This window comes from Rattus norvegicus, chromosome 8 (genome assembly GCF_036323735.1).
Source record: "Rattus norvegicus strain BN/NHsdMcwi chromosome 8, GRCr8, whole genome shotgun sequence".
Classification (NCBI taxonomy): Eukaryota; Metazoa; Chordata; class Mammalia; order Rodentia; family Muridae; genus Rattus; species Rattus norvegicus.
The window spans coordinates 122,896,538-122,914,827 of record NC_086026.1 but is presented as its reverse complement, the minus strand read 5'-3'; the positions used below and the strand labels follow the sequence as shown (position 1 = coordinate 122,914,827).

The 18,290-nt window shown below is 47.3% G+C and overlaps 1 protein-coding gene across 3 annotated transcripts in view; it reads right to left on the bottom strand.

Moving 5' to 3' along the window:
- Positions 1 to 500: 500 nt before the first annotated feature.
- Positions 501 to 18,290, bottom strand: part of Susd5 (sushi domain containing 5) — a 39,360-nt gene continuing 21,570 nt past the window's right edge. For 2 of the 3 annotated variants that reach the window (XM_008766656.4, NM_001399281.1), the window contains one exon: positions 501 to 4,043. In XM_008766656.4, coding sequence (XP_008764878.1) covers positions 2,764 to 4,043 — 1,280 coding nt within the window. In that variant the 3' untranslated portion in view covers positions 501 to 2,763. Of the gene's footprint in view, positions 4,044 to 12,135; positions 12,272 to 18,290 lie in introns of those variants that run through there. The other variant, XM_039082675.1, reaches the window with a different exon arrangement.

Sequence of the window (18,290 nt, the reverse complement as noted above, 5' to 3'; positions counted from 1 at the left end):
CCTCCCAAATCCTGCAACGGGAGGTAAGGAAGCTGACAGGGTCAGGGTTAGAGAGAACCACAGTGTATACAGCAAGCTCTGTTTTTGTGACTACTAAAGTCATGATGGGGGTAAGGGGGGTGGCTCAGTGAGGTACTTAGTGTGAGACCTGGGGTCGATCCCCAGAACCCATCTCAGGCCGGGCACAGGAGTGGGGATCTGTAGTCTACGGAGAGATATGTGTCAGAGACAGGAGAGCTAGCCTGGTGGATGCAGGCGTGAACAACAGCACACCCCGTGGCAAACAATGTGGAGGGTGAGATCAACACCTGAGATTGCCCTCTGACCCCTTACACAGTCGCAGATGCACACACAGCATGTGGGTGCACACTCGAGTTTAAGAAGTGTTCCGGCAAAAAAAAAAAAAAAAAAAAAAAAAAAAACAACAAAAAAAAACAAAACAAACAAAAAAAAAAAGAAGTGTTCCGGCAATGTAGAAACTCAATACATTTGTCAAGAGCTTGGGGGGGAAGAACTTTATTTAGATATGTCAGAAGCTTTGTGTTAGTGAAACCCTCCCCCCCTCTCCATTTTCGTAAGCATTACCGTCCTCAAAGCGTCTGCGGTGACAGCCTAGGTTCCTGGTGAGTTCGCCGCCCACGCCCTCCGACGAGCAGCCTTGTGTTTTCATATTAATTTAGATGACAGCAAATTGGTAAAATGTATGAGCTGGTGCGCTGAGCTGACTTTACAGTCCATGTCTACGAAAGGGCGCATTGACGCGTGTTAATAATTTATAATAAACTTAAGACATTTGTATTTATACCCTCTACTTACATGTTGGCATAAATTCAGTGTTCCAGGTTAGTTACTTACACCATCCCCGTGTGGAGACGAAGGTTATTTTACATCACTAAATCATAAAAATAGAAATGCTATCTCACAAGAGATTCGAATCTGATTTAAAAATGTACACTCTGGATTTGCTCTGTCCAGTTTTTCTTTGGCTACATACAGGAAGTGTCTTATTCCCTCTCTCTGTCCCCTCCGAAGCAGACATGTCCTCTCTGGTCCCCCTCAGGCCTTCGTGCGACCCAGTTATGGTCCCTAGGATTTTATATTGTGCTATATACTGTTCTGTAGCTCTCGAACCTGTTGTTTTCCAAAGCGTGACTCAAGCAGGTGACAGCGCAGAAAATACATCATGAGATCTTTTTTCTTCCTTTGGTAAAAGACCATCACCAACTTTTTGTTTTAGGGTTGGGGTTTACATCATACCCAGAGATTGAACCCAGGACCTGACATCTGCCAGGCAGGCTCTCTGCCACCGAGCCGCACTCCCTGTCCACCTACGTTTCACCTGCGAAACTACCACCAACAAAAACACGGATCAGGATCTCTGGTGCCATACAAAACCAGACAGGGCCGTGGAGCCTCAGGGGAAAAAAAAATGCACGGCCTCCGTCACTTTCACACCTTCAAGGACGTAATACAGAAAGAAAACCATGGTGTGCTTACTTCTGAGTCAACACCCTGGAGACAGCCAGAGGTGACACTTTCCATGCTGCTGTGAGATGCCGAGGCCAAGTGAGACAGGACAGGGCACAGGCAGTTCTCACCTCCCTGTCTCCAGGCCTTCCTGGGTTCCGAGATCACCACAGATGACAGAAGTCGGCGGTTCTTGCCATCAACACAGCACATCAGAGCTACCTGAAGACAGCTCAGAGCTAGCCCAGCTGCATCTCCAACGCATTCCCGGTGCAGCCCTGGTCGGAGGACCATCTTTCTAGAAGCACCGTCCGTTGGCTACCACTTGGTGGTCACTGGGGTAAGCCACGGCTGGGATGGATCAGCCCAGGGAATTCATGTTTGCTTTTTCTCTTCCACCATCAAACAGTGCCCACATTTGATAAAGCAGTCTTTGGGCTTCTTCAAACATGTCCTCGCTTCCAAATCATTTCTTCTTACTGGGCTTCAGAGAAACACTTAACCCTGAGAGAAGAAACCGAGAATTGGGTTTCTGCCGCCAGCCCTGGTAGCAATCCCGTGGCATTCGTGTGCACGGGCCAGGCATGGACCCCTCTCGCTGTCCTTACTGGCACAGAGATTACCTTGTTCTTAAGTGAAAACAATGGGCTGTCTCAAAACTGTGGGCTGGATTAGAGGTGGGCGTGTGCCTGTTCCCTCACCATTCCCCAAAGTAACATATCAGTCTTAAATTCTCTCCATTTTCCACAAGCAAAAAGAAAGAAAGAAAAGAAAAGAAAAGAAAAGAAAAAAAGAAACTCCAAAGTTTGTAAAATATGTTCCGGCTCCTGACTCATTTGTCCTTAGCAACACCTAAAAGGGAACGACCATTATGCTCCCCACCCCACTCCACAATTGGACATTTGTTTCCTAACATGACTCTCAAACACTCAGCTTATCAAAATGATTTCAAATATTTCAGGGCATGGAGTTTGTGATTCTCTACAGACGAAACAAATGGTGACTTTAAGACAGCAACACCCCAACCTCGTATTGGAATAGGGCCAAAGCAGAGGTCTGGGATTTGGGCAGTGAATTCCAGGACAACTGGTTGAGGAGACCTTGACATATGTGATGACGTCACCAACCCCTTTCTGCCCTTTAGGCACCTCCCTAGACACTTCTCAGCATGTAGAAGAAAGACTTGAACTCTAGAGAATGAAGCCTTTCCAACCTCAGACCCCAAGAATTATCAGTGTGACCAGTCACAGTTAATCTTCCTCCAAGTGGCTTTGTGAGAGCCCCTGCTGGCAGAGGCTAGACCTTTTCCATCTCAATCTGCTGGTGGTAGTGTCTAGCCTGCCGCTGTCCAACGTTCAGCTTGTATACAGAGCTCTTGTGCTGACACCTGCGGTAGCCCCACACGGCTCCCGAGACTGCGAGGAGAAACAGTAGACACAGGACGGTGACGATCGTGGCGATCACCGGGCCTTTCCTGAAGCTGGGACATTCATCCCCCACACACGGTGCCAAGGTTGGAAGAAGCCTCTCCTCGCTTGCACCAGGCCCAGGGCCCTCCTGTCCCAAGAAGTCCTCTGACAGCAGGTATGGGAAGTTATCCTGAACCTCGGGAGCTGTGACCTCCGCTGGAGGCTGGGTGGCCTCCACATTACTGGAGGGGCTGTGTTTATGTGTTGGCTGAAGGGTTGTTAGTACTGTTTCTTGGGTGGTGGAGGTGGTCAGTTCAGAGGGTGAGGTGGCCATGGGTGACTGCTGTGTGGTGACTCTTCGGGGTATAGTTGATTGATAATTGGTCAAATCAGCATCCCCGGTATGGGGACGCTCAGTCTCAGACACATTGATGGGTCCCGGAACGAGAGCTTCTACGTCCAGCATTTGAGAGGGACTGATTGAACTGTATATCACGGATTCGCTTGATATGACCGTGACATTCTTGATAGGCTGATCAGGAGACATGAGGACACTGTCATCTGGTCCCACTGACCCATCCCCCTTATCCTCGTCATCCTCCTGCCCAGCTTCTACCTTCCTCCAAGCCCCGTCTGTCACAGGGTAGCCGTCTAACCAGGAATCATCGCTGCTGCTCACGCCTATGTCCTCCGCCTTGCTGTCATTCCTATCCGCAAATGGCTCTGAGGGGCTGTAAGTGGTGGCATAGACCAGCCTCGTTTCAGACTCCTCTGGGGCCGGTTTCTCATCACTGTGAGTGTCTCTGGCAGGAAGTGGCTCTTTGGTCTCATCGTCCACATCCTTTTCCAGCTCTGACTTGTGGAAAGTCTCAGCCGGAAACCAGAGTGAGTACTTCCGGTGTAGGCGGGATCTTGGCCAGTCTGTGTGAAAGCTGCTCCCAGCGCCTGGCAAACCTGTGGTTGGCACAAAGGCTTTTTCCTGGGCTATATTTTCTTTAGAGACAGAAGTGAAGACCAGACGATCTTGTTTTGGTGTCTCATCAGAGGCGTCTTCCTGAGCCTTTTCCTTTTCTCCCTCTGCCCGGGAGTCTTCCATGAGTTCCCTGAATGACACGGATCTGTCGTCAGGGAAATTTTCTTCATAGTCAATATGGGCCTCGGCCTCATCTGGAGGGAAAGAGGAAAAACTTCTTTAGATCTAATGACGTGGAGTCAATGTGGAAAACCCGAAGGGGAACAGACCATAGAGACTGGAAGAGAATTAGCAACTGTTGTCACTTGGGAATCACAGTCACCCCTGAAGAATGTGTACTCAGACCATTATAAATAAAATAAGAGCTTACCATAGGTATTGGGGCTCTATGAAATATTTAAAAACCAAGCATATTTCTATATACTAGAAAACAACTTTTTCCACCAATCAGGCAACATGCACGAGCTGGTCCAAGGCCCCCAACACATACACAGCAGACAAAGGACTGCCTGGTCTGGCTTTAGTGGGGAAAGAGGCACTTAACCCTTGAGAGATTTGAGGCCCCAGGGAGTGGGGAGGCTGGTGTGTGGGGCAGGGGGGACATCTTCTTGGAGATGGGAGGGAGAAGAAGTGGGATGAGGAACCAGGGGAGGGCAGATCAGGAGGAGGGTAACGATTGGACTGTAAAAAAAAAATAAAGGTAATAATAATAAAAATAATAGAGGAAGATTATAAGACACAGGAAATAAAAAACGTACTCTCATGAGTTATCAAGTGGGATTTATGGTGACGCAGCTGCTCTCGCATCAGTCATGTCCCCATAAGTGACTCCAGTACACTCATTGGTTCAATTAAAAAAGGAAAAGAAGGGGTTAGGGATTTAGCTCAGCGGTAGGGCACTTGCCTAGCAAGCGCAAGGCCCTGGGTTCGGTCCCCAGCTCCGAAAAAAAGAACCAAAAAAAAAAAGGAAAGAAAACAACTTCAAAAAAAGATTTTCAGAAAAGGAATCATAAGAATACCACTTAGAATAACAGAAAAAAAATAAAGTATGGTAGTGCATGCCAGTAATTCCAGCATTTGTGATAATGAGGCAGGAGGGCTGTGAGCTTGAGTCTAAGCCATGTAGTGAGACCCCGTCTCAAGAGTGGAGGGTCAGGGAGCCGGGGATGTAGCTCGGCTGGGAGTGCTTGCTAGCATGCATAGCCTCGTTCACTGTGATACATACTGTGACCTTGGACAGCACACACTTCCAGGTCACAATCCATCACTGAGGGAAATCAAGGCAGGAACCTGGAGGCAGGGACTGAAGCAGAAACCATGGAGGAGCACTGCCTCCCAGCGTACTCTCAAGGCCATGTTCAGCTAGCTCCTCTGTCTCCATCTCCCTTTCTCCAACTCCTGAGACAGGGGATCACTACACAGCCCCAGCTGACTTGGAACTTACTATGTAGACTAAGTTTGCCTCAAATTCCTATTTACCTGCCTCTGTCTTCTGCCATCAGCTAACTTTGTTACACAGCACAAGTCCATGGTGTGCCGGGCTCTCCCAAATAGCTATCAGTGGAAACAATGACCCACAGACATGCCCAAAAGCCAACCTGACCAAGCAATTCCATCTTCTCAGGTGACTCCAGCCAGGCACAACAACCAGTACAGTCTACAAGGCTCAGCGCTTGATCCTAGCACCATGACAACCAGACTTGCACACCTGTTATCCCAACACTCAAGAGGTGGAGGCAGGAGGATCAGAAACTCAAGGTTGGGTTGGGGATTTAGCTCAGTGGTAGAGAGCTTGCCTAGCAAGCACAAGGTCTTGGATTCGGTACCCAGCTCGGGGAAAAAATAAATAAATAAATTCAAGGTCATCCTCAGCTTTATAAGGAGTTTGAAGTTAGTCTGTGATATATGGAAGTCTGTCTCAAACACACACATGCCCATGCACTCATGTGCACACGTGCGTGCGCGTGCGCACGCGCGCACACACACACAAAATAAATAAAATGTAAAAATATTGAATAAATTAAAAAGGGTCAGAGCCATGTACGTCTAACCCCATTGCAGGGAACTGGGGACAGAATTCCCCAAGACTTGCTGGTGAGATAGACTAACAAAAAACAGAGGGCTTCAGACTCAGGGAAAGACTCTGTCTCAAAACAAAACAAAACAAAACAAAACAAAACAAACAAAAACTAAGGTGGAAGGAGAAGGGGATACAGTTCAGTGGGAAAATGTGCTCACCATTCAAGCATGAGGACATGAGTTCAAATCCCCCAAGCCTACATAAAACTCAGGTGGGTATCGTAAGCCTGTGATGTTCCAGTGCTCCTACAAAGGGAGAGAGAGACAAGAGACTCCCCAGAAGCTCACAGACCAGCAAGTCTCCTGTATTATTGTTGGAAAACAATGTGACTGTCTCGAAGTGAAAGGCAAGGACCAGGGCCCAAGGGATGCACCTTGTCATATCATTCTGGGTCCTGCTGTGGCCAACTCCCTCACTCAGTGAACTTCATTGAGGTCGACCAGTTGTCCTAAAATCTATTGAGTTGGTCTCACTCATCCTGCTGAGTAAATAGCTGGATTTCATTTACAAACCATACTTTAAAACATAAGATCCAATGACAAAACTTTTCTCTAAACTTTCTGTGAAATGGATCAGTTGTCCTGGATCCAGGTGGAGATATTCAAAGGCATCAGGTAAAGTCTTTGGCCAGGAATGAAGAGGTTAGGTTTGCCGGTATTGGCATTTACTGATGGGCCATGATGGGAAAGATTGCTGGTGGACATGTTCTCTGCTCTCCTTTTGTCCTTTTTTTTTGTTTTTGTTTTTTGTTTTTTTTAAAGACAGGGTCTCTATGTAGCCCTGGTTGGAACTCCGTAGTCCAGGCTAGCCTTAAACTCTGAGATCTACCTGTTTCTGACTCCCTACGGTCCTACATGCCCCAGGCTGGTCTTAAACTTAGCAAGTAGCTGAAACTGACTTTAAACTTCTCTCCAGAGCCTCTTACACCCCTCGTGTGCTGACGTTATATCATAAGACACCTCGGCCAGCTCTAAATTGTTTATGCATGTGTGCGTACCTTGTGTGTACTGCTCACAGACGCCGGAGGAGGGTGTCAAATTCTTTGGAACTGGAGTTAGAGATGTTATGAGCTTCCGTGTAGGTGCTGGGAATTGAACTTGGGTCCTCTGGAAGAACAGTCAGTGCTCTTAACCACTGAGTTCCCTGATTATTGATTAAGCCAGTAGGGTTCGGGTGAGAGGATGGTCTACTATGCAGAAAAAGCTATGACACTGACCATGAGTTGCTCAAAGAAAGAAATCGAGACATTGAATCTGTAAGGTAGGATAAGAAGACTTATCACAAATATTTGAAAAATACTTGATTTTTTTGTAAAGAGATGGGGTCTTGCTGTGTTGTCCAGGCTAGCCTGTAATTCATAATCTCCTAAACTGATGGGATTACAGATATTCATCCTCACGTCTGGCTCACTGAGGCATCTTTGAAGGAATGAAAGAGTAGATTGTTCTGGCATGGAGGAAAGGTCTGAAGTAGCTCACATCCAAACTGCTCTCCAGAGCAGCTTCATAACCACTCAGAACAGAAGACCCATTTCCAGAAGCACAGCTCCCAAACACAAGGGGGTGCTGGCCCACTGCCAAGTGATGAGGAACGAATGGCTTGTCCTAAGTCCTCTGAAAAGACACCATTGTTGAGTGCACACACACACACACACACACACACACAGTCAAAGGCACACTCACACAGGCACACACACACAGTCACAGGCACACTCACACAGGCACACACACACACATACACACACACAGGTACACACTCACACACACACACACAGGCCCCTCATTGTGTCAGTTTAATAGAGTGCCCCAGGAGACCACTGCTGGTAGATTCATCAGAAAAAGGCAGAGAGGTGATTTTTCATCAAAGTCAGATCTTATTGCAAAGAAACTTGGTATTCTTCACAACCCCACGGGTTGTTTTACGCTATGTCTGTTAGGTTTAAAACCTCAGACAGATGACTGAGCTGCCCATTTAACCTATGAAAGTGGACCTGGCTGCCAGCTTCTCTCTGCACCTGTTACAGGGTCCTCCTGGCTGGCAAATCCCACCCTCTACCCTGACTTCTCCTGGCTGGCAAATCCCACCCTCTACCCTGACTTCTCCTGGCTGGCATATCCTGCCCTCTACCCTGACTTCTCCTGGCTGACATATCCTGCCCTCTACCCTGACTTCTCCTGGCTGGCATATCCTGCCCTCTACCCTGACTTCTCCTGGCTGGCATATCCTGCCCTCTACACTGACCTCTCCAGGCCAGGGACCTGGGCTGCTTTTCCCTATGTAGTCTGACCATTTTGGTTAACTGCCCTCTTTGGGCTTCCTGGCTACTGCACCTGGTTCCCCTCTCACCCCTCTTCTTTCCCTCACCCCTCTTCTTACACGACTCTGCTCATGTTCACTTTGGAATCTCCCAGATGTCCCTGTGACTGGCTATTCTCTCCCACACAATCTATAATAAATCTCTTCCACCACACTGTGTGCTCACTTGCTCATGTTCTTTGATTTCTTTTTTCATTTAGTGTCCAATTTGCTTTTAATTTAATTATGTTATTATTATTATCATTATTATTATTATTAAATAGGGTGGGGGAAATGGTTCAGCAGGTAAGACTCTTGCTGTCAAGCCTGATGTCTTGAGTTCTACCTCTGGGGTACACATGGTGGAAGGAAGGATATGGCTGCTACAAGTTGTCCCCTGACTTCCACCCACAGGCTGTGTAGCCCACACATATGTGAACATACACAGGCACACAGTAGGTGTCTCTAAAGACTGTGAGCAGCACTAGTCTAGAAGAAGATAAATGTAAGTATTGAGAAGGCATCTTGGGGGCTGGAGAGATGACTCAGTGGTTAAGAGCACTGACTGCTCTTCCAGAGGGTAGCAGAGGGTAGTAGGGACAGAGAAAGGCCGAGTAGAGAAGTAGAGAAATGGAAACCGGCCATCAGCATGAGGAGACAAGGGAGGGGGGAATGGGGAGAGAAGGGACCAAGAGGGTAAGAGAGCAGAGAGCACAAAAGAGCAAGAGAGTGAGGAGGGGGCAAGAAGCCCCCTTTATACCTGGCTGTTGCCAGGTAACTGTGGGGTGGAGCTTAGACAGAATGCTAACAATGGCTACTTTTGGAGTAAAAGGGGTGTGGCCTGTGTCTCTTTTTTTTTAAATAAAGTTTAACGCTGGGCATGGTAGTTCACACCTATACACACCTATAATCCCAGCACTTGAGACAATCAGGCGGGAGGGTCATTGTGAGTTTGGACTTTGAGCATTGAGTCAGTCCTGGGCTACAAAGTGAGACTGACAAAAAAAAAAAAAAAAAAAAAAAGACAAAAACCAATCAGTGTTAGCCAGGCAGCCCCAGTGTTTGGGAGGCTGGGGCACAAGGGTGGGCAGTGAGATGAGTTTGGGTCACACAAGAGTCTGTTTCAAAAGGAAAGACAAGCTAGGTGGTGGTGCATATCTTGGAGCTGGAGGCCAACGTGGTCTGCAGAGTGAGTTCCAGGATAGCCAAGGCCACACTGAGAAACCCCAAGAAAATGAAAAGAAAATTTTTAATTTAAAAATAATTTTAAGGGCTGGAGAGATGGCTTAGTGACTAAGGCTAATCTTTCATAGGATCCAGGTTCAATGCCCAGGTCCCACATGGAGCTCACATGGTTGTTCTGCCTACATCTATGTCGGTGTACCACGTGGGTGTCTAGTGCCTAAGAAAGTCAGAAGAGGGCATCCTCTAGAAGGGGATGATTGTGCCCTACCACCCACCCCCACACACACACAGAGGGAAGGAGGGAGGGAGAGAGAGAAAAGGAAAAATAAAAAAGCCGGGTGGTAGTGCACCCCTTTAATCCCAGCATTCAGGAGGCGGAGGCAGGCGGATTTCTGAGATTGAGGTTAGCCTGGTCTACAGGACAGCCCAGGCTACTCAGAGAAACCGTATCTTGAAAAAAAGTATATAGCATGGTAAGGGACAGACATTGAGAGTAACTGTCATACGGTGAAGGAAATTAGCATCCAACACCTCAGAGACACCCACAGTGTTATTTTGTATGAAAGGGTCACAGGCAAGGAAGGCAAAAGCAGCTTGCTGGGGTGCCAGCTGGGTCAGCCCGGGCAGCCGGGGCTTGTACGGAGACAGAACCAATGGAAAAAAGGGGAGGGACCCAGGGGGCCTAAAATCCACAAGCCTGCCTTTAATTAGTGGACTCCTAGCTACCTGGCTCTGCTATCCTTATGGAACAGAGTTTACTTCCCCCTTTTTCCCTCCCAGCCCAGGTATGACCACTAACATCCCCTTTACGAGAGCTGTATACCACGAATTTCACATGTAGTACAAGTATATTGTATGTGAGTCTGTCCACACCGAGTGTCTCTTGCCTGTAGCTCAGCTATTCAGGAGGCATACAGTAAAAATAGAAAACCTTGTGTTCCCACTTCCGTAAGCAAGCTTGGTTGCTCTCACTGTACAGGATGTGCTGAATCACATACAGGCGGGCATTAGGTCAGGATGTATGCTTGCCCCTGATCAGATAACGGTGGGAAGCATGCGGCCTTGTGGGTTTTATTTTTATAAAGCTCGACTTACGTAATTTGGTACTACGGGAATCCTGTGTATGAACCTAGCCAGTGTCCATGAACCTAGCCAGTGTCCATGAACCTAGCCAGTATCCATGAACCTACCCAGTATTTAATAAAACTTGCTTCTTTCACATTTGACTCAAAAATTGTGGTAGTGTTCTTTTTTTGCCTGGTGGAATTAAACCTAAATCAATAACACTGGGGTGATGATTTGGGATCTGAACTCAATCCCCAGAGCTCAGTCTAAAAAGCTGGTCTGGGATATGTGTTCTCAGAACCTCAGTACTGGGGAGGTAAGTACTGTGGTGGTTTGAATAACAATGGCCACTACTGGCTCACTTAGTCAACCAGGAGTGGAGCTACTTGAGAAGGATTAGAAGGTGTGGCCTTGTTGGAGTGGGTGTGGCCTTATTGGAGGAACTATGTCACTAGGAGTGGGCTTTGAGGCTTCAAGAGTCCTAGCCGAAGAGGTTCGAGCCACTCTCTTTCTATTTGTGGATCTGGAGGTAGAACTCTCAGTTCCTTCTCCAGCACCGTGTCTGCCTGTTTGCCACCATGCTCACCGCTATGATGACAACAGACTAAACCGCTGACACTCTAAGCCAGCCCCAATCAAATGCTTCCTCTTTTAAGGGCTGCACTGTGACACTTCTGGTCTCAGGCACTGTGGCAACCCGCCCACAACATAGCCAGCCTCAAGCCACACTTTGTGTTCATGCATCCACCTCTGCCTTTATGGGCATCCACTTTTGCTTTGTGGCATCATTTACTTAATTACTTTATTTTTCCAATTTTAGAAAGGTACATTTACCCAGCGCTCCAGAGACAGAGGCAGGAGGATGTGGATGTCTGGACTCGAGTCCAGTGTGGTTTACATAGTGACTTCAGGACAACCAGGACTAGAGACCCCATCTCAAAATAAATAAATAAAAAGAAAAAATTAAATTGTAAAAACAATTTAAAAAAAAAGAGTTGTTGGGGTTGGGGATTTAGCTCAGTGGTAGAGCGCTTGCCTAGCAGGCGCAAGGCCCTGGGTTCGGTCCCCAGCTCCGAAAAAAAAGAAAAAAGAAAAAAAAAAAAAAAGAGTTGCACTGGTCATGGCACCCCTTCACAACAATAGAACAGCAACCAAGAACAGAAGACTCCTGAGGTTCACTGTCTGTCCAGGCTAGCTTACTTGTTGAATCCCAGGCCAGTGAGGCAGCAAGTTTCAAACAACAAACAAACAAACAAACAAACAAACAGATAAAACTTTAAAGATGGCTTCAGACTTGTTACTCTTGAGAGCATACAAGTTCAATTCCCAGCACCCAGGCTGGCAACCACCTGTAACTCTAGCGCTCGTTGCTCCTACACGCCTTTTCTGGCAACCATATATGTGACATGGACAAATCAACATATATTCATACACATAATAGAAAAAAAGGTAAACAGCACATAAGGAATGACATCCTAAGTTGCCCTCTGGTCCCCATGCACACACAAATACACATGCATGCGCAGAGAAGCACAGAAAAGCCAGATAAGTAACACCCTGGCTTATTCAGCTTGTGTGATCTGTTCTTGGCATGTCTGACCGCCCCTTCCTTCTCTCCCTCACCAGAAGCCCCACCCTCAGCTCCAGGAGCCATCTTGTACCCATCGGGTTGGCCAGGGGCTAATGTCCAGAAGCAGCACTCCAGGGTTCTCCTGCGGCCACCATCCTCCATCTTTGTCACATTTTGGGAAACCTACTCATAGGTTCTCTTTGCCCTCTCGTCCTGGTTACACAGCCTTTAAAAATAGTCGTTTTAAAAAAAGGACACGCAGCCATGCCAGGAATAATGAGCGACTGAATGAACCTCTGAACAAATACGGTCATGTTGACGAGGGAATTCTAAATTCAGCTTTGGGCTCATGCTTGAGTCAATGAGGGAAATGAAGTCCAAATGGCAGAGAAAAACAGACTTAAGTTGATTTAAGAAACCAAAAGAACGCCATCCGAAAAAAGAGTGGCGGTGGGGGGAGGGATGGGGTGACTCAAGGAGAAGACAGTTTGGGAGTGAGCTTCTGACCCTGCTTGCTAGGAGTTTTGAGGTCCCTGGCAGAGGCACCCCTCTATTCAGTGACGACACAGAGGTGGCACAGGCCTGGTCAAATCCAAGCTCTGTGAGTTCCCCCCCCCCCCGTCTATGTGACACAGGCAAGTCAAGAAAGCTTTGTGGACCTCAGTTTCCCCCTCTGCACACTGAGCTAAGCATTAATGTACTCACATGATGAGGGGAAATATGTAAAATGCCTTTTGTGGAAAGGTGCAGTGGCAAATTGGGGTGATAGCGTTGTTCTGATTTTTAATACATTTTTCTAAAGATTCATTTATTTTTATTTATAGTACACTGTAGCTGTCTTTAGACACACACCAGAAGAGGGCATCAGATCCCATTACAGATGGTTGTGAGCCACCATGTGGTTGCTGGGATTTGAACTCAGGACCTCTGGAGGAGCAGTCAGGGCTCTTAACTGCTGATCCATCTCTCCAGCCCGATTTTTAATATTTTTATTTTATGGTTATGAGTGTTTTGTCTGCATGGATGGGGTTACAGACAGTTGTGAGCCTCCAGTTCTGAGCTGGGATTTGAACCTGGATCCTCTGGAAGGGCATCCTCTGTTAGCCACTGAGCCTCCCCTCAGCCTTAGTGTTCTGGTTTGTGATTTGACTGTGGTAGTGTGTTCACACGTGTGTCCTCCTGGGATAACTCAGATGGTTTTATATTCTAAATGGGTGACTTGTTACAGTAAGTCAAGCTTTAATCAAAGGTTGGGGAAGAGACCATCACAATTACCAGGACCAAGATGGCTTGGTAAGAGCTACATCTCAGGGCCATACAGAGATGTGTCTCGTGGCCATGGCTGATCAGACCAGAAGAATTAACAAGAAAGGCTAGAGAAAGCCAGACATGATGGCAGACATTGGCAACCCGGGAATGTGATGGGTGCAGGCTGCAGTATCTGGAGTTCAGGGACTTCCTCCGCTGCATGATGCATGGTAGGCCAGTTTGTGTACAGGAGAGATTATCCCCCAGACAAACAAAAGCCTTAGGAGATATGATAGAGAAAAGTCAAGCTTGTTCATGAGGTAACAGTTCCTGCCAGCAGGCCTGGGGCGTCCCACATGGGGACAGAACATAGTCCAGTCCTGCGAACTGTCCTCTGACCTCCACATGGGCACCATGGCACCCACGCCCCTCACAAATCAATAACTAATAGTCAAAAACAGCCTAAACAAAAAGAAATAAGCACAAAATAAATAAATACACACATATACATAAACCTGTACACACACACACAGATACACACACCTGTACACACACACACAGATACATACACCTGTACATTCACATACCTATACACACAGATACACACACCTGTACACACACACAGATACACACACCTGTACACACACACACAGATACACACACCTGTACACACACATACCTGTACACACAGATACATACACTGTACACACACATACCTGTACACACACAGATACACACCTGTACACACACACCTGTACACACACTGTACACACACACCTGTACACACACAGATACACACACCTGTACACACACATACCTGTACACATAGATACACACCTGTACACACACATACCTGTACACACAGATACACACACCTGTACACACACATACCTGTACACACACACCTGTACACACACTGTACACACACACCTGTACACGCACAGATACACACACCTGTACACACACATACCTGTACACACACACCTGTACACACACAGATACACACACCTGTACACACACATACCTGTACACACAGATACACACCTGTACACACACATACCTGTACACACAGATACATACACTGTACACACACATACCTGTACACACACAGATACACACACCTGTACACACACATACCTGTACACACACACACCTGTACACACACAGATACACACACCTGTACACACACATACCTGTACACACAGATACACACCTGTACACACACATACCTCTACACACACACACAGATACATATACCTGTACATACACACACGCGTGTGTATGCACACACACACAGACACACACACACACACTGAATCAAACCATTTGCTAGTCCCTGGGTGCCTCATGGAGCCCAGGACACAGAGGATGAGGAGGTAACAGAGAACCCAGGGAGCAGGTGTTTGTTGGGGGTGGGGGTGAGTAAAGAAGTCACTGCACCATGCTCGATGGGTTTAATCATGAAAATCCAAAGAAGTCACAATACTGCACAGTGCTCGATGGGTTTAATGGCCGTAGAAATCAAGGACATGTGAGCTGAGAAACGCTCATGGCAGATGCCGTCCCTGACCCTGTAGTCAGTGGGTTTGGTGAGTCGGGGATATACCAGGCCAGGGGCAACAAAGAGGGCTAAGGAAGGGAACCGAGGGCACGGTCTCCCCATCCCCAGACCCCTGCACTCACAGAGATCCTCCTGCCTCTGCCTCCTGAGTTCTAATATTAAAAATGTGTGCCCACTGACACATTTTAATCTCCACGAAAACCAGGAAATACAGACAGAATGGTGGCCCCGGCAAACAGAGAAGGAGTCCAAGGAGTGGTGAGGGCTTGTCTTGTTTTTTAAAAAGACATTGATTTTGTGTGTGGGGTGTGTGTGTGTGGGGTGAGGTGACGACACTTGTGTGGAGGTCAGATTACTTGTGGGTATCAGTTCTGTCCTACCGCGTGGGTTCTAAGTCTTGTCATTTTTTTAAAAGATTGTTTATTTAAGATATTTAAATGACGAAAGGGTTTGGGGAGAGCTGCCGACAGAACACTCCTCTCAGACTTCCAGAGTCTAATTTGCTATCCTGAAAGAAAGAGTGCTATTTATCTCCTAGACTTAGCCCAGGTGTTCCTGGGGGGAGGGGGCATCCTGTAAGCCCTGACCACTAAGCTAACTGGCCTGTGTGTTCTCCCTCAGTTGCTGGGGTTTTGTGGTGTTGGTTTTAGAGCCCTGGTCTGGATCTAGCTATTCAGTCTTCCATTGTCCTGTCCAAATCCACACAAGTTGGTTTCCTTTCCAGGTTGGCAGCTTTGTCTGGCCTGCCTCTCTGCTGTGCTCAGTATCTAGCTGTAACTGGTCATTGCTCTAATTACAGAAACCCCTTGAAGCTCTGCTATGTAAGCGTGGGTACCACAGATATCCTTGCTGCGTCTGATCCTTACTATGCCAAGCCCGTATCCTTCTTCAGAGCCATTTGTCTTTCTGGGACACTGGCACAACGAGAATGGTGGCTCACAGCCCCTCCCTCTCCAGCCTCTACTGTCACCTGTCCTCGGGATGGAGGGGTCCTGAGGCTCCTGCCCCTGGTTCCAAAAGGGGACACACATCCTGTGTGGTCAGAGGGGGAAAGGATGGTGGCAACAAGAAAGGCTGAAGCAGAAAACCTGGAAACTAAAACCTTTAGCCCTTACCTCCAGGGCAAGCACTAAGACTCCAAAAGGCCACTGGAGACTTCTGCCCCAAGTTCCATGTGTGCCTTTAATTCTCTCTCTCTCTTTTTAAAAAAGATTTATTTATTATGCATAAGTACACTGTAGCTGTCTTCAGACACACCAGAGGAGGGCATCAGATCTCATTACACATGGTTGTGAGCCACCGCGTGGTTGCTGAGATTTGAACTCAGGACCTCTGGAGGAGCAGTCAGTGCTCTTAACCTCTGAGCCACCTCTCCAGCCTATATGTTTAATTCTTGTTTTAAGACTTTCCCTTGTAGCCCAGATTGGTCTCTAACTTGCTGTGCAGTAGAGGTGACCTTGAAGATGAATCTTTCTGCTCCCGTCTCCCAATGCTGGGGTGGGCGGTGTATGCTGCGAGGCAGAGTTTATTTACACAGTGTCAGGGATCACACCCGGGGTTTCACATATGCTACGCCAGCACCCTGTCAACTGAGTAAACCACCAGCCCCAGCCCCACCCCATTTATGCTTTTTGTAGTTCTGTGACATCTGGAGACTGGCTGGCCCTATACTGTGACTATTCTTTCTCACCATTCTCCCTTCCTTCTTTCCTTCCTTCCTTCCCTCCAGCTATCTAGAATGTCCCTGAAAACATCCCATGTTGCCCAGACTAGCCTAGAATTCACATGGAGCCAAGAAAAGTACCCGTTGAGTGACGCCCCACAGTCTTTTTCTGCATCTTTTCCAGGCATATTTTCATGTGACCCAGGCTGGCCTTGAACTTGCTATTCAGTCAAGGATGACCTTCACCTCCTCCTCCTCTTGTCCCCAGCTCCCAAGGGCTGGGGTTATAGGCATATGGCCCCATGACCTTGTTGGTGAAGGTTTTCTGCAGACACAACACACACACACACACACACACAAACCACCACACTTCTTACTGGGACCCAGATAGTGTCCATGTTAAGCCTTCAGAGTAATGAAAACAGTAGCAGTCTGTCCACCCAGCCAAGTGTAGAAGCCAGAAGCCTCTCTGACTCCTCCGTGCAGTGAGAAAATAAACACCTTCCAGAACACACAAAGCCTGCATTTAGTGCTCATCCTCCCTGGGCCAGTAAACCACCCATTTGGTAGATGGGTGTGGCTCACAGGAACGCGCAACTTCAGCACCTCTGGAAAATGTTGAGGATGGGTACTAGACAGTCGATGGGGGACACCCTCCAGCACCTGTCTGCCTCCGTAACTTTAGTTACTAGGAACTAACAAGCAGGTAGAGATGGTGGCCCTAGGCACCTCTGTAATAAGCTCACAGGGAACTTTTAAAATCTATGCTAGAAAATACTGCATTTATAATGGGAATCAATTTTATTCCATTTAATTTATTTATTTTTATTACTTACTTAATATCAAAAGTTTGTAATAGCCCATAGAATTTGCAGATGGTCTAAGGCTAAACCGCCCTCTGAAAAGTTATACAATAAATTTAAAAATTAACCAAGGCACATTCATCTAAACCTGTTCTGAACCCAGACAAGGTTAAGCTGTACTCTGGGACAGAGGATTTGTAACAGTTCTGTCTATGGGCTGGGGTGTAGCTCACTTGTAGTTCACAAGGCCCTGGGTCCTATCCCTGGCCCTGTAGAAACTCCTGTCTGTTAATTCTTTAGTTGGCCCAGAAAAAACCTGATCAAGACACAGTGACTGAACCAAGACTATGTCTCAAGTTAAAAAAAATAAAAAGGGCAGAGCATGGTGGCATAGACCTTTAAACCCAGCACTCTGGAGGAAGGTGGATCTCTGGAGTTTGAGACCAGCCTGGTCTACAGCATGAGCTTCAGAACAGCCAGGGCTACACAGGGAAACTCTAACCCCCTAAAAAGAGAAGGGGGGAAGGGGAGGGGAGAGAGAGAGAGAGAGAGAGAGAGAGAGAGAGAGAGAGGAGAGAGGGAGGGAAGGGGGAAGAGAGAGAGAGAGAGAGAGAGAGAGAGAGAGAGAGAGAGAGAGAGAGAGAGAGAGAGAGAAAACACAGAAAGGGAAATGACTCAGTGGGTGAAAATGCTCACAGCATGGAGATCTGAGTTGGATCCCAGGATGCTCACGGTAGAGGGAGAGAATGCTGTACGCTGTCCGGTGACTTCCGCTTACATGCCATGGTGTGTGTGTGTGCACTGCACAGTTGCACATTAGTAATAATGACAAGGTAGACAAAACAAAAATACAGTTTAATGGATGTGTATTTGTGTTGCTGGAGACCAAACCCAGAGCTTCAGACATGCCAAACACTTTACAAATGAGCTCTGCCTCCCAACCTGGGAAGAATATTTAGAACATTAATTAT